The 22,187-nt window shown below is 36.1% G+C and overlaps 1 protein-coding gene across 2 annotated transcripts; it reads left to right on the forward strand.

Annotated features, from left to right (window-relative positions):
* The first annotated feature begins 397 nt into the window (after positions 1-397).
* On the forward strand, positions 398-12,423 carry LOC141826480 (DUF21 domain-containing protein At4g14240-like). 2 transcript variants are annotated; one of them, XM_074713730.1, is made up of 13 exons: positions 398-692; positions 6,339-6,415; positions 7,300-7,383; positions 7,462-7,575; positions 8,817-8,903; positions 9,033-9,104; positions 9,637-9,704; positions 10,893-10,980; positions 11,074-11,147; positions 11,214-11,592; positions 11,908-11,954; positions 12,040-12,121; positions 12,172-12,423. In XM_074713730.1, exons 1-13 carry the CDS (start codon positions 398-400, stop codon positions 12,262-12,264), a joined length of 1,560 nt encoding a protein of 519 aa, XP_074569831.1. In that variant the 3' UTR covers positions 12,265-12,423. The 2 variants fall into 2 exon arrangements, with proteins under 2 accessions (XP_074569831.1, XP_074569832.1); XM_074713731.1 differs by having other exon boundaries at positions 12,192-12,282.
* Positions 12,424-22,187: the final 9,764 nt, after the last annotated feature.

A 22,187-nucleotide genomic window follows, 5' to 3' on the forward strand; every position in this document is an offset into this window, starting at 1 on the left:
TGAAGCCCAAGTTCGACAGCTAGTATGCGGGTCGGATCGAATCAAAGGAGGAATTAAATCCGACCCACTTTCGGAGACAGCCAGGTGTCGTGCATCCGGCGACCAAGCTCAACACGTCATCACGAGGAGTTTCCACCGCACTTGAACTCGAGCCGTCCCGCTTTCCCGTGCCTTTTTGTGGGCCACACCGCTTGGCTGCTTTCGCCAAATAAGAAATAATATAAAATCTGTTTCTTTTTTCCCCTCGTCGCCGGGCCTCTGTCGCGCAGTCGATCATCTTAGTTGCAGAACTCGTCGCCTTCGGCCACCGTTTCCGTTCCCAAATCGACAGGCGAGGGCGATCGAGGCAGCCTAAGCGAATTGGGGGAGCGGAGAAGGTGTGAGGAAGAGGGGTGACATGGGTGCGGTCAACGCGTTGGCGGTGGGGAGGGGGATGGTGATGTTGGTGGCGGCGGCTGCGGAGGCCAGAGGAGGAGCGAGTAATGGAGGAGGGGAAACTGTGGCGGTGCTACAGGAGGCGGAGGACATTCCGTTCGGGACGCCTTGGTGGTACGTCGACGCGGGGGTGTCCTGCTTGCTGGTGCTGTTCGCCGGGATAATGTCCGGACTCACTCTAGGGCTCATGTCGCTTGGCCTTGTCGACTTGGAGATCCTCCAGAGGAGCGGGACGTTGACCGAGAAGAAACAGGCAGGTCTGACCTTTCACCTTCAGAGACATCCTTCTTGACTTTTTTTCTAATGAAATTTTTTGAAAGGTATTCACCCTATGAACGTGCATGATTCATTGATTCTCTGCCTCCAGTTCCTTGTCTCAATTTTGACAGTTTTGCGATTATGTACTTGTTAGTATTTAAACGTCTATTACTTCCTGTATTATCAGTGATCAGCTAAAATAGAACAAGGAACTTGACTATTCTTTTTTAAAGAATATGTAAGGACTTGCTCTCAAGATTTCTCTATGACAGACTGATATTCCTTTTCCAAGCACTTCCCACCATACGCTGCCAGTTCATTCGTTGACTTTTTCTTAACGATGCTTAACTTGGTGATAGTAGACTTAAATATTTGATTATGAAGCTCCCAGTTTAGTGCATTGATAAAAGTTCTATAGTCAATTTCTTTCATAAACGCCTAAACACAGTTTACTTTTATACTGGAAGTACCAAAGTAGTGAACTGCTTCGGTCAATAGTACTAATGATTATAGCTCTTAGGAGCAAAGAGCAACCTTCTTTTGGTTGCCTTACATATATGAGTGCTTCTTCATGATAAGGCAGTGAAAAGCGATTTCTATAGTGTATGCTGTAGATGAGATTTTGAACAGTAGCTTAGCAATCTGTGACTTCTCATAAGATATTATATTAAATTTCCAAAGTTTCATAAAACAAAGAGTTTTTCCTTAAATACAGTTTGCCTGATTTGAGCCCATGAATTCAGTTCTATTAATCTTTCAGTGTTTACTTAAACAGTATAGAAGCAATATATTTTGAGCAAAAATAAAAATGTCACTTTTTTTAGAATCATTTTAAGGGGTGCCCCATTTTGATTTAGGGTTAAGGGGTATCATCAAAATGGTGTCTCACTTGATTTTTCTGCCAAATTTATACCTATAAACTCATCTATCTAAATTGTTTTGATCAAAGTCAATGAGCTGCCTAATTGGTCTAATGCACACACCTAAGCATACTCATATGTTAGTATTGGTTAAAATGGAGGTCAAAATTGCTACATAAATTTAAGTTTGACAAATTATCAAAAAAAACATATTTTTTTGAAAAAAATAATAAAGAGTATGTAGCTTTAATTCTTCCATAAAATTTTAAACACTGCTACTTGAGTTATAAATTTTATAAAATATCAAAATATATAAAAAATTAAAAAGTTATGAATTTTAAATTTTTTTATAAATATATGTATATTAAAAATAATAGTGATTAAAGTCGTAAAAATATTTTAACTTTTGAAGCAAATTAAAATTTGTGACATTATAATTTTGATTAAAATTATTCATGTAGCTATTGTGGCCAAAACTACCTATCTTAGCATATCCTCTAATCTTAAAATTGAATTTGTAGTTAAATAAGTTGAAATGTTTTAAATAAACAACTATTATATCATGTTTCCTCACAATATAGCCAAATAAAGTAGTTATTAACGATATGAATGTATCTTAAGTAGATGAGATGAACAAATTTGAATTCTTGAATATAATAGAAAATTTTACTATCACTATGCACTTCATAATAATTATTACTTACAATTTCATTTCATATATCAATCGATATAATTCTTATATGCAAAGTGGAGCTCCCAATTTGTGGCTAGAAGCACATAAAACCATCAAAATATATGTTCACTTAAATAAAAAATTATCCTTAACAATAAAAATTTCTAGACCTTTAAATCTATGATATTTAAAATATTGAAAAATTTGAAAGAAAACATGTCCTAGTTTCATTTTTTTGTTGCTTATTCCAATATTTTACCTACTAAAATTGAATAAATTATGTGTAAATAATTATAAACTTTAAGAAGCATACAATTTACAAATCACTAAAGCAATTAAAACTTAATTTAGTTGTAATCATATTTAACTCTAAAAAAAATGATAATCCCAGTTAGTCGCATTGACTCAATCCCTTGGGGTGACCGGCTCGGTCCCACGAAAGTTTCCCACCGGCCACCAGGGTAAATCGGGAAACGCACGCAGTGGCCAATCCAGATGCCCAGCATCCTTTGATTACGATCCCCATTTGGAGGAAAATTCCTACAAATACGCCGTAGCTGGGGATCGAACTGCGAGTGCCTGGGTGACAACCTGGATGCCCTACCGCGGCATCATGGCCCCGGGGACTCTAAAGTTCAAATTGAGGTGATTAAATTAATTAATAATATAAATAGAAGAATTTGTATTAGCAATCTAATTATTTATCAAGTTGTTAATTACAACAAAAATTTGATTCTTATTATTAATACTTCAATTAAATAAGTACTGAAACTATGTCAGTACGATACAATATCAAAACTGTATAATTTCGATTAGAGATTGAAACTTTGACAAGGCTTAAAATTTTAAACCTTTGCATAAAAATACAATTTCAATTGATTCAAACCTATGTTCGTGGTGAGAAAGAAAATCTATATGATATGAGAGAAAAAAAAAACAATTATAGGTGGTAAATGAACTAGATAGTCCATGGCCTTACACAAATAAGACTCGTGCTTTGCCCAACTAGAACTATAGATAGGTTTGGGATGAGCAACACCTGCTATTGAGCACAACTCATTATAGTTCATGCTTGGTCCAACATGAGCTCAAGGGCATGACATGACTCATGAACCATGCTTAGACCCTCCCTAAATCTAGCTTAATCTTTTGTTTTTTAATTTAAGACTTTAAAATTGAATTTTAATTTTGTACAATAAATTTTTATTAGTTAAAAAATATCTAAATAAAAAATTTTAAACAATTTAGGCCCTTTAGGGCTTTGGTTGTGCCCTACCCTAAAATTTGTAGGGATGCTAGGTCAGCCCCAAGCATGACCTATGAGACCACTAAGTAGAGTAAATCGAGAGAAACCCACTATCCACGCAAAACTACAAGTCATCTCTTAGTCCACCATACTCTTTCTACATACACAAATAGAAAGTAAGTGAAAACCTCACCTATCCCTCTAATATTCTATGAACATTGAAAACTCTCGCCAAGAAGAAAAATCCTCCTCTCTATAAGCAATATGCTATTCCACAACTTCAAAATGCACCATAAAACATCTTCTAGGCTGTAGAATGCTTCATTGATAGGAAACCTTATAGTCATATAAAAAAAATCAATTGACAAAAATTCTTACTAAAATTTGCTATAAAAAATGCCTCCAAACTTCAAATAGATATCTCTCTATTACTTTTGATACTATAAGGGATCCTTCGGTATGGTTCTGCTCCTCCTAACCCATTTTACCATTGCATAAGTCGAGGTTATCTGGTTACATCGTTAACTCCACCTTAGTCTCTACCTATATATAATCAACAATTATTCTCTTTGTGCTCATTTTGTTTCTAGAGATGCACAATGCTGTTTGAACACTTTATACTTGTTGACCATCTCATCTGTCTAGGGTCATCTCTAGATTATACATGTCTCTTTGCAAGTCTTCAATATTTGTCGTATAGTGGTACGCCTCTTAAAAAATTTAGCTGGATCAACAAAACTAGTTTTCTTGTCATCTTTGGGACAAGATCTCCTATTGTACTCCTTCAGGTAAAATATCTAACTCAATTGATGCCTTCTACCTTCACTTCTAAGCTATTTTCTAGACACTTATTCTTGGTCACACCATCCAAATAGTGCAAACATACATTATCCAGACTAAATCTAAATATCAAGTTGTAAACGATGCATTCTTCTCCTTCAAGACATGCAAAACAATAACTCCCCGATCTTGACTATTTGCACACTACCTTGAGTATTTACTTCTTCTCTAGTATGTTGCTTTGGATGATCATATAGCTTGCACCTATAGTACTAAGCATTCTCCAAAGATCTGGATCTTGTTCTCTTTTGTGTTAATGAGATCCTCACCCTTATGATTCTCCCTTTCTCCCCCTACTCTGCATGATTAGTGCACTCCAACTGAAATTGCTACCAGTAGCTTTCTCCTTCTTTCTAGCAAGAATTTAATAGCTTTATTCATTTCTTCTACTAGTGTCAATTGATCTCCTCTGTCAACTAGGAGAGACTCTAGAAAAGATGAAATGATTCAAGTAGTGCAGTAAGAAATATTTATGCCAAATCATCTTCTACTATATTTTCCTAGCCTTGATCAATTTATGTATGAGTTCTTCGAATGTGTTTGGATGCTCCATCATCTATGTTCACTACATGTGTAAATGCTACACTACTCGCCATGTTACCATGTCACTAACTTAAGTGGTGGTCTTATTAGCCACCATAAGGTGAAAATATTGGCAAGACAATAATTGCTTCTTCCTCCATCATCTCTAAGCATTACCTTTGATATTTGATGAGTTGCCATTTCTCTCTGCTAAATAGAGTATCTCACAGACCCTGATGCATCTATAACAAGAGAATTTACACTTATTGAACCTTTGAGTGGAGAATCCTTCAGTACACATTGAATTCCTTACCATCCTTATCCAATATGCACGCCTTTCATGTTCACTGTCCCACTCACAATACAGCCCTAGATACACGACTTTAAGGTATGAGAATCTGGACTTTTTCATACCACTTGTAGGGATCAAAATTGCCCTTTACATTACTAAATATGCTTAGAAACCACTCTAGCACAATTTGCTAAAATTTGTTGTCTCAAAGCATACACTTATATATTCGAATCCATCGTTTCTAAAGTGTTGAACAACCTCTACCATAGGGCCACATAGAAACAATAGTCATCTCCTTTAGTAGAATAGCACAAATACACAAAGAAGACGATCTATTTAATGTGGTTCAACACGAGTCTACATCAAAGACTCCAAATTTATGTAATAAGAAAGAAAATATATGATAAACAGAGAAAAAGTCGTTGTATATATCATGTATAAATTTTCTATCAACATCAATGGAGAAAAAAGTGGTCTCTAGCATGCCCCAAATAGCAAAATCTCTTGTTGAGAAGAAAATCCTTCTCTCTACAAGCTATTTGGTTCCACATAATCTCTAAATACATCTTAAGGTGCATCCTAGGTTTTGGGATACTCCATCAATGATGAAACACGTATTATGGTTTGAATTCTCATACTCTATTAGGTAACACATTTGAAACATATTATTCCTAAATTATTATTCTTTGTTTTGATAGTGCTGACAAGTATCATGTCATGCTGACACTTAACATGTTTCAACACATCAAGAGTATTTTTGAAATTTTTTAAAATTCAATTGATTATCTAATTCTTAGAATTTTATTTTTATAAGTTAAGTGAAATCGTACTTTAAACTTTGCCCCCAAGCATGTGACATTCATTTTTTCTTCTTTATTTCCTTCCTCCTTCCACCTTCAATTGACTTTCAACACCATGTATCGACACTTCAGCATGGTACCAAAACTGTTCCATTCTCCAATCAAAGTTCAAAACTCCAGCACATTTGAGATTTTAAACGTTGCTTGTAACTGCTGGAAAAGCAGTTGAAATTGGCAAAAAATAAGAAAAATCTCTCAAGGTGAGATTGATAGCAGGCATACTCATCAGTTTTATGCATGTTGTATGGAACAAAATAAATATTTTATGTAATTTCTCCTACCAAGTTTACACAAATGGTTTTTCTGGTTCTCTCTGAAAAATAAATTACTAATTTTCTATTTGTTGTCACAGCCAAAATTCTTCCTGTTGTTCAAAAGCAACATCAACTTCTTGTGACTTTACTTTTATGTAATGCAGCTGCCATGGAGGTGATGTCTTGTGCTTCTTAGTCTTTCTAATGATTTATATTTTTAGGATTCTGGCTTTGCAATAAATCCATCTACTAGATGATATATGCATATCTAGTCCATAAATAAGTTAGACCAATTTTAGAGTTCAATGGAGGGATAACTTCTATGTAATTGACCTCACATAGTTGGAACTAACACTAGATCTATGAAGATGATAGAACGAAGTTCTATAGTTAATTTCAAAGCTTTCTTATCAGTCATTTTGGTTCGTTCTATAGTTAGTTTCAAAGCTTTCTTATCATTCATTTTGGTTAAGATCCTTGAAATTAGAATTGTCAAGAAAAAACCAAAGACATTTACGAGATAAATGATGCCCAATCATAATAAGAATGTGTATTATGTTTTGTTTAATGTCAAATTATTAATAACACATATCATATGATTTATTATTAATTTGTTGGGTGGGTTTTAATACTATTGATTGAGAGAGGTATTATATTTGCTCTCAATAAATAATAACCTCTTGATCAATATTCAGAGAGACAAATGGATGAGGAGCTTGATCTAGCTAGTGGCAGATTGTAAGCAACAGTCGTGTTGGCATATCAGATTTTTTGTATGTTAGAATTCTCAACCATATCTATCCTAAATATGGTTGAGTCAGGATGCAGTTTATAATACTTTTGAATGTAAACTAATGCATGAGGGAACATATGATGCACTTATCTCTATGAATGAGGTTTACCAATGAAGTAGAGATGCCATTTCTCACACATTTTTCAGTGCAATTCAGATTGGAAAATTATCTCATTTTTTTGTTTGTTGAGATTTTGTAATTTATTTTATTCACTATCATTGCTTGAAGACTGTTGATGCTGAGCTTTCAATTGTTTTATGTGCAGGCCCTTCCTATATATCTTGATAAAATTTTTCATCCTTTTGTGGCTGTTGTCTTGTCGGTGACATTTGTTCTGGCTTTTGGGGAGGTAAATCTGATATTTGGGAAGTAAAAAGAAATCACACATACAAGAAATATTTCTGATCGTCCTGTATTATTTCTCCAGGTTATTCCTCAAGCCATATGCTCAAGATATGGACTAGCTGTGGGTGCTAATTTTGTATGGCTAGTACGCATCTTGATGGTCATATGCTACCCAATTTCTTATCCTATTGGCAAGGTATTTGATATTGATCTATGTATCTTAGCAAGATTAATTTAATTAGGGTTGTAAATGAACTAAACATGAACAAGCTTGGTGTTTGGTCAGATAAAACTTATTTATATTCACTCAATAGTAAAAAAAATATAAAATAAATAAGCTTGAACATTAGTAAGCTTGATTTGTTAACGTTAATGAATAATTTATAAATAAACTTATTGATTAACTTGTGTAGTTTAATTGTAAATTTATTTCTTATTTTTTTATTCTAATACATAAAAAATATAGTAATTTATAATTTTTTTATAATATTAAATTATTTAAGAAAAGAATGTAAATTTCATGGATTAGATAAAGGTTTAACCTAATTTATAAGGACAACAACATTGTTAGTTAAGTTCAATAAAAAGGTCAAGTTTTTTCAAAACAAGCTCGAACAAGCTCTAAATTAATAAATAAGTTGAACACCGCTAAGCTTGGCTTGGCTTGGCTTGTTTACACCCCTAAATTTAATAGAGTAGATTGCCCACAAAACAATGTTTGGCAAGGTACACTTGCATGTTTTGTAAGAGCATCCTTCAATATTACCCTATACCCCAAGTAGTTATTAGCAAATAATTCCATATAATAAACAATCTTTTTTAGGTTCAAATTTTGGAGTCTTTGCAGATGTTCTAGGCATGTTGGCATGAATGGCTAAAAGATGTTGCTTCATTTTCCATACTTTTGACTTTGTGGTTAACTGGAATGAGTATGACGCCATTATCATGCATGTACATGTTTGCACAGGCAACAACTATTCATGAGAGGTGTAAGGAAGCATGATTACATGGCATCTATTATTCATCATCAAATTGTAGAGATGAAATTTGGTAGTCATATTCGGAAAAATGGTGTTCATATTTTTGGGCTCCTACGAGGCTTATCAACTAATAGGTCTGCTTATGAATACAGGCCCGTGGCTTTGGTTTTCAATGTACATCTGTGCTGCCAATGTTATCAATGTTTATTTCACAATTAGTTCTACTGCTAGAAAATGCTATAGTGCATTATGATATTTTTATTTGAATTTGACTGATTCCTTGATTTCATGCTTTATTTTGCTTCATAAAATTTTGGGATTATTAACAGTTTTTGTCAACTGGTTGTGAATTGTGATATTACTAAAACTTTCCTTTAAAATGCTGTGTGCTGGTATCAAAAGATATTCTTTGTTCTTGTGTTGGTTTAACTTTTTTCCAATAAAATTTTCATTCCAGATCCTTGATTGTGCACTTGGGCACAATGAGTCTGCACTATTTAGGCGTGCTCAGTTAAAAGCTCTAGTATCTATTCATAGTCTAGAGGTAAAAGAGCCTTTTTTCAATCTCTGGGTCTGCTGATTTGCACGTTAGTTATCATAGAACTAATTTGTTATGTGCTAGAGGTGATTCAAAAACTTACTGTTCTCATAAGGCTTTTGTTCAATACTTTAGGCTGGTAAAGGTGGGGAGCTCACACACGATGAGACAACAATCATTAGTGGAGCCCTTGATTTGACTGAAAAGGTATACCTACAAGTTTCCTGCTGTTTATTCTCCTTTATATCAAAACACCTCTTGATTTGGACATACTGATAAATGATCCAATGAGCAACTGTTTCTGATCTCTACATTAGTTCGAAAAACACTATGAATACTATGCAGAACATATCAAATTGTCTTGAATCTTGATGATATCATGACATTGAAAGAGTCACTGCTACAATCAGCAAATTTATATATATGTTCCAACAAAGAAATGCATCAGTTGAATGATTGCGCTTCTTTGAGTTGAAACATGTTAATGGAGGTTTACTGATCGCTAGAAGACTTCTCACCCTGCTACTGTGACACTTAATAAATGTTGGATGCATTCAAAACTTTGCTAGTCACAACTTTTGGACATTTGTGGATATGCTATGCTTCTCAGGTTATTGGTAGTTTGTTTTCTTAGTTTCTGACCCAATTGCATCCTGCTAAACTAGTTTTATTCCTAGCATACAAATGTAAGATAGTAAGGCAATGGTTTTGGTATTGCTAATCATTTTTCCTTGTGCAGACAGCTGAGGCAGCTATGACTCCTATTGAATCAACCTTCTCATTAGAAGTCAACTCAAAATTAGACTGGTGAGGATCACATTTTGAGATTCTCTTTAACCACTAGCAGTGGTTAAATGCCAGCTGATAAATATTGTTTTTTTTTTCAAATTCTTAAATGTGTATTACTCTTCCTTCTTATAGTTCTTTTTCTGCATGATGGCATTTGTATCTATGTTAAGGCCATGCAATAATCAACTAGAGTACCCTCATCATTTAAACTTAGTGACACATTATCGATAGCCCTTATAATGTAGGTAATGTTTGATTTGGATGAGGTGCTATCATGTTATCTTGGAACACTTGTTATCTCTAATACATATTTCAAATTTAAAATTAGTGATATAGTACATCATAAGAAAAAAAAAGAAAAATCAGATCTTAATATTGCCTTACTTTAAATTCAGAGAAACATTTCAGAAATGGTCAAAATAGCAAATGTATTATGATACAATAGCCACTTAAGTGTTGTGGGAAAAATTTTATTTCTCAAAAACACTAGGTGGCTCTCCCTATCTTTTCATATTATTGACAAATAGGGTAATTGCAAATAAGTCCTTATTCATTACATATTTCTAACACTACATATTTGTAACACTCCTCTCAAGTTAATTTGAATATACTGCAAAGACCAATTTGTTGCAAGTGTATTAATTTGATATGTCTATAGAATGACACATGTTGGGAGACGATATATTTAGCTTGAGATGTTCATTGATTGACACACGGAGAGAAGAGGACTGATTTGTTTTGGGGTCTTCAAATTGAGGCACGTGGAGAGTGTACTAATTCATCATGAGATCTTTGTAGAATGGCACATGTGAACGGGGAGTGTTAGAAAGGGAGGGAATTTGCCTAAAAGCATGTTTAATCAACCTGGAGAGTGGTTAGGTAAGGCAGGAGGTGATGGTTCCGATACCATGTTGAGGGAAAAGTTAAGTTTCATTCTTTTTCAAAACCTTAAGTAGCTCTCTCTACCTTTATATTTTGTTGATGGATAGAGGATTACAAATAATCCTTTACCCGCTTACATATTTACGCATAGCTCCCTAACAATAAGCATGGCCCAATCAGTGATCTATCCATGTAACTCAAGGCAAATTAGAGTCTTTCCTTTCAGTTTAAAGTAATCTCTGATAACCATTCTGAAAACAACATTTAAATCAGGAGTTCTATTTGTTTAAATTATTTTTCCCCATATCCTACAAATTGGTTCAGGGAAGCAATTGGCAAGATTCTTGCCAGAGGTCATAGCCGTGTTCCTGTTTATTCTGGGAGTCCACGAAATATCATTGGCCTTCTGCTGGTGGGTTTTAATCTTATTGTATTACTTTTAGTTTAAATGTACTCGATAGTCCTTTTGTCTAACTCAGGTTCATTTGATGTGATCTTGAATCAGGTGAAAAGTCTTCTTAGTGTTCGTGCTGAGACAGAGACACCAGTTAGTTCTGTTTCTATCAGACGAATTCCAAGGTTTATATACCTATTAAGCTTTAGTCCAATTTGTTGTAGTTGCATTCATATGTTAAATTCTGTCAGGGTTCCAGCAGATATGCCATTGTATGACATACTTAATGAATTTCAAAAAGGAAGCAGCCATATGGCAGCTGTTGTTAAAGCTAAAGGCAGAAGTAAGTCTCTCCTGCCTGCAAAAGGGGAGAAATCGGAGGAAGTAAACAAAGAATCTTCCAGAATCTCTGAATTGAAGGTTCCGTTGTTATCAAAAGAAGGCGAGAACTCAGATAGTGTTGTTGTCGACGTTGACAAACAGTGTCAAAAGCAGGCTAATGGAGATAAACCAGCCTTGCAACAGAATGATGCTGCAGCAACTGTGGTCACTCGGTTAGCAGAAGATGTAGAAGAAGGAGAAGTCATTGGCATCATCACCCTTGAGGATGTTTTTGAGGAACTCCTTCAAGTAAATATAATTCTAACTTACCAAAAACATCAATTCCATGTTTCACTTATCATTGCACTTGACAAAACGCAAACATGTTATTGTCGATGACATGCATACGCGGTGGATGCCAATTACATATCAGTCTCAGAAGTATGATAAAAATGGGAAATGAGAATTACATTGCATATTATCTTTTAAAACATAGCAATATATTTTATCTAGCTTGTTTGCTGGGGGGGGGGGGGGGGGGGGGGGGGGGGGGGTCTAATAATTCAGTTGTTTTTTCGGTGTTTTAATGTTGTTCAATAAGAGGGAATGTCATGTTTCACGCAGGAGGAGATAGTGGATGAGACGGATGAGTATGTTGATGTCCATAAAAGGTATGTATGCTTCATTGCTGCACGCTTTGGTTTGTTATCCATCGTACATCATTTAAGTCATGCAACTCTGCTAATCTTGTCTCAGGATAAGGGTAGCTGCTGCTGCAGCAGCTTCTTCAGTTGCTAGGACTCCATCTACAAGAAGGTTGACCGGACAGAAGGCAGTGGTAAGTAGTTGACTTTTCTTTGTGCTGACATGATTATTAAAACTAAACAGTGTCCATATTGTAAAAATAGCTCCATTAGCAGTTGGCCCATTGTGGGGTTTAACTTGGGTAAAGAGGTGAAGCTGAATACTTCCAAGGCATGAAATGAATCTTGTGGAACCACTAATGCAAAACGAGATAGGAGAAAGTGGGATATTATTTCCTGAGCTACTTGTCTCGTTTGTTGTTTATGTTGTTCTCGGTAAGTTGTAAGTTGTAACTGGGGTTTTTTCCTTTAATTTACCCAAATCCGTCCAGACAAATCAACCAAGAGAATCATGTGATTCGTTGATCGTGGTTCTGAAATGATCCCTTAGCGTCGTTTTCTTTCTGCCCTCATGAATACAAACAAAGGAATCACTTTAGTTTGAGGTTTTCTTTTGCTGTTATCCGCGTCCCTTCGTTTTGGAAATTCTCAAAATGCGCGTTCCATTTTATAAATTCTTGAACTACGCTCGCCTCTTCTCAAATTCCCTTTTCTCTTCTCTGATGCACCTTTGCTGATGAAGTGTTATGCATTTTCTCTACGTTTATACTTTGGCTCGCTTTCTTCTATGAGATCAAATTTTCTCAAATGTATTTGTATTTCCTCTGCATTTATTCCTTAATTAGCTATCGTCTGTGAACTCGATTTTTTTTTTCTGTTTTGCAAAATAGGTGTTAATGTGCAAGTCATAAAAATAGCGCAATCGCCGGCATGCAGCGGCGGTGGCGGAGCCTGCTTCTCTTCTTTTCCCTCCGTCCTCGCCTGGAAACCTGCAACCTCCGTGTTGCCCGATCCAACCTTCCTGTCCTTCCGCTTGCATTTACCCCTTTCTCTCCTCCCTTACCTATGGCCCTTGAGGAGTGACGGATGATAGGAATCTATGTCCCATCTCATAGGAAATCGGAGAGAGAATGAGAGCTAAGGATGAGATGGTCACTTGGAAAGATGGACCTTCAATAATCCAAATGATTTGATTAATTATTTGTATTATTTGTGTTTAACAATTACATAATATCTCTTTAATTTGGCACCGAAGGATGATGCCTTTCAACATAAAATTACTAATAATCTATTGAACTCTTTTAACAAAAAAGAGAAAAAAAATCTAATGAAGAAATATTAAATATAAACCAATTCTAAAAAAGAGAAGAAATAAATATAGCAATTTGAAGGGGTTATTTGAATGTCTATTAATGAATTGTATCATTCCATCCTCTTTCCAAATAACCTTGTGCAGTTGTTCAACAATAAACGCTAGAAATCTTTCTTGAATTGTGTCTTATGGCTCTCATGTTGCATCGTTGATAAGTAAGTTGCCCCATTAAATTAATAGTTCAACTATAGCTTGATTGGTTTTGTTTCACAAGCTTTTTTTTTTTTTTTTTGCTAAAATAGCATGAAGTTGAAACTTAACATCTCCATCAGAATTTACTTTAGGAAGATATTACTGAAAGTAAATTTGTCATCTAATTTCTTCTTTAAACAAGACACATGAAATACAAGGTGTATTTTAGATTCTTGTGGAAGCTCTAGATGATAAGCAACATACCCAATGCTCTCTAGCACCTTATAAGAGTCATAAAAGTTTGGTGACAACTTCATAGGTTAAAGTATGGTTTGAAGCTTGCTTGTATGGTTGAAGTCTTAGAAAAACTCAATCTCCTATTGCAAAACAACAATGCTTGTTTGCTAGTTGCTTCATTTTTGTTTGTATTGCATAAATTATTTATAAAAGTTGCAATACTTGATCCCTTACATGTAGGTTTTGGTCAACCAGATGCACGTTTGTTGATCCATGTGTATGAGTTGATTGAGGGTGGTACACATTCATAGATTGCCTCAAATGACATCATCTTAGTAACTGAGTGGTATGTTGCTTTACACCCCCATGTTGTGTTACACCCCCATTTTGCCCATGGAAGCCAACAAACCCAGTCTTTTGGCTTATCACCAGTTAGACAATATAAATAGTTCTCTAAACATCGATTAACTACTTTTATTTGTCAATCTGATTAATATGGGTGATAGGAAGTGCTAAAATTAAATTTAGTGTCCTGCAATTGAAACATTTTTTTTCAAAATTTATTTGTAAATATTGTTAGAATTGATGGGATCCATATATCTTTAAAATGGTATGATATTATACACTACCTAGAGCACCGCTTGCCTCGAGAGCTTATCATGGATTTTACTAGGAGCCCCTACCATTATCCCCATGGTCCGAGCCTCTCCTACCTCGTTCATTTTTTCTTGAGGTTTCTCATATGACTCCATATAGACCATGACTTTGATATTAATTGTTAGATCGATGGAATCCATATCTCCATAATGGTATGATATTATCCACTTTAACGTAAGCCCTTATGATTTTATTTTTAAACTTTCTTTAAAAGACTTCATACTAATGGAGATATCTTCTATCTTTTAAAACTATAATCTTCTTCACGTATTTTCAATGTAAGACTTTGATTGTAATCCCAACAAATACTAGATCTCTATCAGTGACAATAGATCTTAGTAGCCCATGTAATTTGATTATATGATCAACACTTGAACAACACAAGCAACTGTATAAGGATGTGATAACCACAAAAATGGATATATTTTGTGAGGCGATCAACGACTACTATGATAGCGGTTCGTCCTTGTGATATTGGCAACCCATCTATGAAAAATGTCTGCCCATATTTGTCAGTATGGAAAGGGGTTGAAGAGACTCAATGGCAAGTTTTTGATTTTTTTCATTCCTTTTCAATAGAAGGTCTTTGAAATTCATTTATAGGTGTGCAAGAGGCCAGACTGCCAAGAAATGGGTGAAGAATGAGATTCCTTTAATAGTAGTTTCTTTTTCTCTGAGTTTGTTGGAAGGAAGATTCTGTTTTTATATCGCTAAAGTTCTCCATCCCAAGAATAGTGTGGCTTTGGTGATGAATTTTGTAGTATTCTTTGAATGAGAGCTTGGCTAAATAAAACTAATTGAAGCTACTTCACTAAATCTCTAATTATTACAACACATGTATGTAAATACAGGATACAACAGGTACATGACATAATTGAAAATTTAAAATTTTATAAAATAATAAGTATTCTATGCGTACCTGGCATATGATGCTTAGCTAGATCGGGATTAGCATCAATTGAGTAACCCTTGTCAAAGTTCTGCCTCTACTGTCGATCTACACCAAGCTCTCATTTGGATGGCTTCTCAAGACATGAGTCAGGTTACCGTTTTCGATACTAGTCAATGATCGATAACGATCGATTCAAAAGAAAATCCTAATTTTGAAAAACACGCAACAATGTTTATCGCGATCATTTTTCGAGGCTTTTTAACTATCGCCGACAATCATATTCCCGGTGTAGTTTGTAATGGTCAACCTTTGACCGTCGATAAAGGGGCAAATAGTTGGAACCTTTTCGATAAAGATGGATTGTTTTCCGGAAGCTTCACAAGCTTCCAGTGACAAACTCGATGGCAACCTAACAACAGCTTTGACAGCAACTCTGGTGGCCAAAAATGATTTCCGACCATTGAGAATGCTCTGGTAGCTAGCGGTGGCGATTGAAAAACTCTTCGACGGTAGATGGCAAGCTTTAATAACCGCTTTAAAAGCTCGAGGCACAGCTTCAAGAGCTGCAACCGATCAGGAGTAATTTAATCGAAGAAGATAGCTACCACGGACGTCCAATGCCAGCGATCCTTCACCTCCTCCAACGCGGTTGACGACCAGCATTGATGAAGGTCGATCGAGAGATAGCCAAAGGAAGTGGTGGTCGAGCTCGGGAGGGAACCCACGACACTCGCACAATCGGGGATGGAACCGACGCTAGGGCTTCGATCGCTCGAAGGTGAAGGAAGTGGCAGCGATGCTTAGGTTCCTCCGATCGCCCACGCGAAGGAGCAATGGGGCTTGGGTTTCTCCGACCGCCTACACGAAGGAGTAGTGGTGCTCGAGTTCCTCTGGCCGCCCACGCGAAGAAGCAGCGGTGCTTGGGTTCCTCCGACCACCCATGTGAAGGAGCAGCGGCGCTCGAGTTCCTCCGGCCGCCCACACGAAGGAGCAGTGACACTCAGGTTCCTCTATCCAGCTAAGGAAGGTCACAGGTCCAACGATGCTCGTGCTTGAGAGGAAGAAGGAAGGTGGTGGTGTGATAGGGCTTTTGGCTTCCTCCTCCTCACGCGGTCGTCGATCTTTTATACCGAGCCCCTCGATTTTGCTGCTGAAAAACTCAGGATTATGAGAAGATTTCTCGCGATCGGGCATGCGTATGGGCGAGCGGTGAAAACCAGAGGAAGATGTGCGCGTGCGTGCGAGCGACTGTCGAACCATGAACAGATTGAACCGGAGGGAAAAGGAAACAAACCGGATCAAAAATTTAGAGTTTACTGTAGCAAACTGGATTCAATTTAGTTCAAAACCAAATCGTTTGGTTCAATAACTAAACAACCTCCGATTTGACCCAAACTAATTTTGTTCATTTTTTCTTCACAAGACAAAGCCAACCATTGTTTTCATTTTGCCAAAATATCTTTCATCATGAACCAAACTAAATTGGTTTAAAATTAAATCATTTAGTTCAATAAACCTCCTTTTATTTCAAGCAAACCAATTTTATTTATTTTATCTTCATAAGATGAAATCCATCATTTTGCCTTTGTCCGGTTCAATCAAACTTTATTTCTCTCGATCTGAGAATCTAATTCTCAAACTCGTTCTAAGTCCTTCGAAGAACTTATAGTGAGTGTGATCTAATAGGTTCCCAATTATGTTGGTCGTCCATAATTAACCATTAATTACGAACCAATCATGAATGACACCTAGTAGTACATCATATCTCCAATTGACCAAAAAATCAATGATTGATTCTAGAATATTTCTAAACCCTTCTTGCAAACACCCTTTGTATTCATTGGATGAATACAAAAACGCTTCTTACAATTTTGAACTTGAGAGAGTGCTCATCATTCCTCTTCTTCCTCCTCTCCTTCTTCTTTGTCGAAACACATAAGGTGTGTTTTTGGTGCTTTTGTCTTGTGAATCATTTTAAGTTGCTAGTACAACTAAGGTGGTTCATCTTCAAGATCGAGATAATGTTTGTGTGGATACTATTAGAGGCATGACCATTCTGATCGTGTAGAGATACGGCAAACTAAGGACAAACGGGATACGTTAAGGGCACACAATAAAGGTATAGCTCTTAGTTAAAACTTTGTATGAATTTTTGCATGGATCATTAGAAGGGATCCTATTTTCCACTGCGTATATTATTATTTTTCGCATAAGAGATTCCAACAACCTCAACTTCTAAGTTCCCGGAAGGCTCCAAGCACCCGAAGAAGGATAAGGCACGAAGGAGTCAAAGCTGACACGGTAACTTCCACATCAGCATTTTAGGCATCCGAAAGGGGTACAAGCACCCGAAAATGCTAAGTCAGCATCGAGAGCGGATAGATGAGTCGACGTGGAGGCACCTAGAAGGAGTTCCAAGCGCCCAGATAGGTTAATAAAATTAGCAGTGAGGGGAAACCATAAAGCATCAATTTACCCTCTTCTTACGGTAACTCTTAACGTGAATGAAGCACCCAAGATGTTGTCGCAACGCCAGAATGCTGCACTGACAACTACACACACTCTTCCATTCTTTTATCAGTAACATTAAGTTTTGCATTATTCATCTTTTATACTTCATTATTAAGGCAGTAAAAGTATTATCAATCCTACATCTGTACTTCATTATTAGGATGATAAAAGGGTTACCAATCCTACATATGTTATAAAGGTGAGACTCTTTCTCATAAGAGAAAGAGTTTAGTTGTAAATTGCCCACCGTAAGCGTTCAAGGACTATGGGCCTTAGAGTAACAACTAGTAGTTGCGACCAAGTAAAAACAAACGAGTCCCCACTTATTTTTTATGATATAATCCACTTTATATTTGAATTAGTTATGATTTTTTCAAAAAAGAGTGAAAAAGCGACAAGCTTTATTCACCCCCTCTAGTGCTCACTTCTATTGGGATGTATACTATAAGCCTAGCTTTTGTATGAACATCTATTTTGAAATAATTTTAAATGAGAATCACATTAGTCAAATGTTTGCATTTCTTATATATGTTAATGCAGTTGTTCACTTAATTTATATTGTAGATAACATGGTGTGTGGCCCCACACAAAAGATCATGTTATCGGTTCATTATAAATTACAAATAGTAGCTCACAGCCAAGATGGACTGGGACAAACCATTGGAATGGTTGTAGTATAATTGGTATTAGTTTGTCTTGACTATAAAATTACACTAGTACACTTTGTGTGTATTGAGCAGTTATTCGTTAAATTAATAGGTCTGATGAGTTGGGAGATAATGCTATATATATGGTGTGTTGTTGATTATAGAAGAAATCTGTGTCCTAATTATTTAGGCTGATAATGTCCCCTTGAGGAGCTCATAAGGATTATCATGTAAACCCTGCAGGTGGACTTAGTCCACATGATAATAAAGTTGAATGGTACTACTCTTGGATTTAGAAGTTAATTAATTGAGTTGTCAGTAATTCAATTAATTGACGGACATACGATATCTTAAACACAGGGAGATTAATGCACTCATGATAAGAAGGAGCTCATATTGTAATATGGGATTGGTGCGATAGTTCAATAATAACCCTTTAGTGGTATAGGTTATTATTGATGGACTTGAGTTGGGTGTTCAGGGAGAACACGGGAAGCCCAAGCCCATCAAGAGGCCTAAACCAATTCCTCCTCTAGGTCCCTGTTGTAGCCTCTAGATAAAGCCTCGTATCCACCCAATAAGAATTCTGTTAGAATTCTGTTAAGAATTCGGTTAGAATTGGTTAGAATTCTGTTAAGAATTCTGTTAGAATTCGGTTAACAGAATTTGGTTAATCCTAAACAGAATTATGTTAATTTTGTTATCCGATAAAATTTTATTATCCAACAAAATTTTGTTAAATTTTGTTATCTAATAAAATTATGTTAATTTTGATATCCAACAAAATTATGTTAATTTTGTTATCCAAAAAAATTATATTAATTTTGTTAAATTTTTTCTAAATCTCCTAAGATGGAAAAGCTATAAAAGGAAGAGGAGAGGGGGGGGGGCACATAACCTAAGATATTTTTCTAGTGCTTGTGGCCGGCGCCCCTCCTAATCTTTCCTTCTCCTTGTGCTAGGGCCGGCGCCCACCTCCTTTGTTCTTCTCCTTGTGCTAGGGTCGGCTCCTCTAGAGATCATCTTCTCCTTGTGCTAGGGTGTCGTATAGTAGATCATCCTTCTCTTGTGCTAGGGCCGGAGCACACCTTACTCTTCTCCCTTGCTAGGGCTGGCGCCCAAGAGAAGAAGAAGAAGAAGAGAAAGAAGAAGAGAAGGAGGAAGGAGAAGAGGAATTTGTTTCCTCTTGTTGTCATCGGTTTGGAAGAGAGGATTAGAAGGAATTGAGTGGAGTTTCTCTTGGTAGATCATCGCCCACACGACGTCCAAGAAGAGGAGAGGAATACAATAGAAGATCAAAAGGTCTTCAAATAATAAACATCATCTATACAATCTACAAAGGAAAGGTATGACTTATTTATTAATTCCGCTGCGTAGTTTATTTTCCATTGTATGGATCCTGAATACCAATACAAGAGTCCAACGATCCGATGCTTCGATCAAGGTGTGATTCGATTGGTCAAGAACTTACTTGATCAATCAAGCACATGTCTAATCGAAGATGTAGGTTGCTTGGAAAGATTTTGTTCCTGTAAAATTTTTGTCTGACAAGAATTGAATGGAACAGAATTTCAGGCACCTTCAAGTGGTATCAGAGCATAGGTTCTGACTCTGTGTGATTGGTTTCAGTTAATTTATGCATTTTTAATATATAAATTTAAGCAGGATAATTGTAGGATCTGCAAATAGATTAACTCTGTGGTTGCAGGATTCCTAGTTCCAACTATTATGATCTAATGTGTTATGTATTGTGTGTTATTGCATGTGTGTAATTTTAATTTACTGTTCAATCTAGATTACATGTAAACTCCTTTGTGGAGTATAGGATCGATGGATGTAAATTATTTTATTGTTGTTGCACTTGTATCCTTCCCTTTGCGTGGTGTTGTTTTGATGATCGGAGGCGTGGCTAAGAAGGAAGCATAATAGACGCAACTACATCATCAGTGGATGACATATTGAAGAATGACGGATAATTGAAGAGGTCATAATAGTCAGAAATTTACTTTTTCATATTTATTGTCTATTTCTTTTATGCTATTTGATATGCTATGCTATTATGTGCTTTGTGTGCATGTTAAAATTCCTCATTTTAAATAACTATGTGGGAGAGAGATTATTTAAATTAATCTCATGGTCTCCATTACTGGTTTGTAAGTGATGCATTCAAACTTGCGCGTTGGCTCTGAGTGTCTTCCTCCATATCGGATGAGTTTATTTGCAGATCACTAAATCAAACTTCCTTTATGGATGATTATAGGGAATTATTTAGGAACGTGTGATCTTCTCCATCTGAAGGGGCACAATCCTAAATAATGGACTTAGTATCAAGTAATGATGTACACTTAGGCACATTTAATAGTATCCTCCCCATCGGAGTCACTGCTATTATCTGTGTGACCAAAGATAAATCAACTATTAATTTTATTTGTCATAAAGTTAGGTTGACAAGATAGTAAAATTAATGGGTAAAATCTCGCTTGAATTCGTATACGTCCACACTATCGTGACATACGAAATTTTCAATATTTGAGATGTTGGTGAATTTAAATTATATTGTTTGAGGAATCAATATTATTTTAAATTCTAAAGTTTTGACCAAATATGTTAATTTGTGATTCTCAGGATTTCATTATGGCTTTCAACCCACTTGTTGTTATTCTAAAAAAAATAAACTTACTGGTCCTAATTATATTGATTGGAAATGAAACTTGGACATTGTCTTAACTGCTGAGGAGTATAAGTTCGTACTTGTCGAAGTCTATCCTAGCGTGCCTGAAAAGGATCCTACTGAAGAGGAGATAGAGAGACATAGGAAATGGGTTAAGGCAGATGAGATAGCGTGGTGCTACATTTTGACTTCTATGTCAAATGTGCTACAACATCATCACCAGGCCATGCCTACTGCCTATGACATGATGTTCAATCTCAAAGAACTCTTCTGACACCAGAGTTGGGCTGCCAAGCAGGATGCCATGAGAAACTTGATGACGATCACCATGACTAAGGGGGCACCCGTGAGGGATCATATCCTCAAGATGATGGCTCATTTAAATGAGATGGAAGTCCTTGGAGCTGAAATCGATGGGGAAACCCAAGTTGATATCATTTTACAATTGTTGCCCAAGAGTTTTGAGCAGTTTCGCCTGAATTACAACATGAACAAAAGGGTATATTCATTGGCAGAACTTCTGGCAAAACTCCAGGCAACAGAGGGGCTATTTCGTCAAAGTTCTCAAGTTCACATTGCTGAAAAGGTTTCTGCTTTTAAGCCGAAAGGCAGAAAGAAGAGGAAGAAACTAGTTGGTTCGACGAAGAAGGTGATTAGACCTCAAGTGGCTGGACCGCAAGCAAGTGTGAAGAAGCCAAAGGGCAAGTGCTTCACGTGCAAGCAGTCTGGACATTGGAACGTGGACTGTCCTCGTAAAAATGAGAACAATAAAGGGGTTCCAGGAAACCAAACGACTACATGAAGGGGAGATCACCGTCTACATGGGCAATGCTACGAAAGTGACGGCTATTGCAGTGGGAGATGTTTATTTATCTTTTGAGAGAAATAAAACTTTAATTTTGAGAGATTGCCTTTATGTACCTTGTTTTAGAAAGAATTTAATTTCAGTTTCTAAATTATTTAAGGATGGATATTCTATTTCTTTTGATGATAAAGTTATTGTCAAGAAAAATATGATTAATATCTATTTTAGTACATTGGTTGGCAATCTATATACTCTTAATCCAATAACTCTCATGATGTAACAAATGAAAATTAATAACACATCTTCTAATTCTAATAAGAGAAAATAACCTTCACA

The sequence above is a fragment of the Curcuma longa genome, chromosome 4 (assembly GCF_044706935.1).
Source record: "Curcuma longa cultivar G26 ecotype Majalengka, Jawa Barat chromosome 4, ITB_CL_G26_1.1, whole genome shotgun sequence".
NCBI classification, from domain to species: domain Eukaryota; kingdom Viridiplantae; phylum Streptophyta; class Magnoliopsida; order Zingiberales; family Zingiberaceae; genus Curcuma; species Curcuma longa.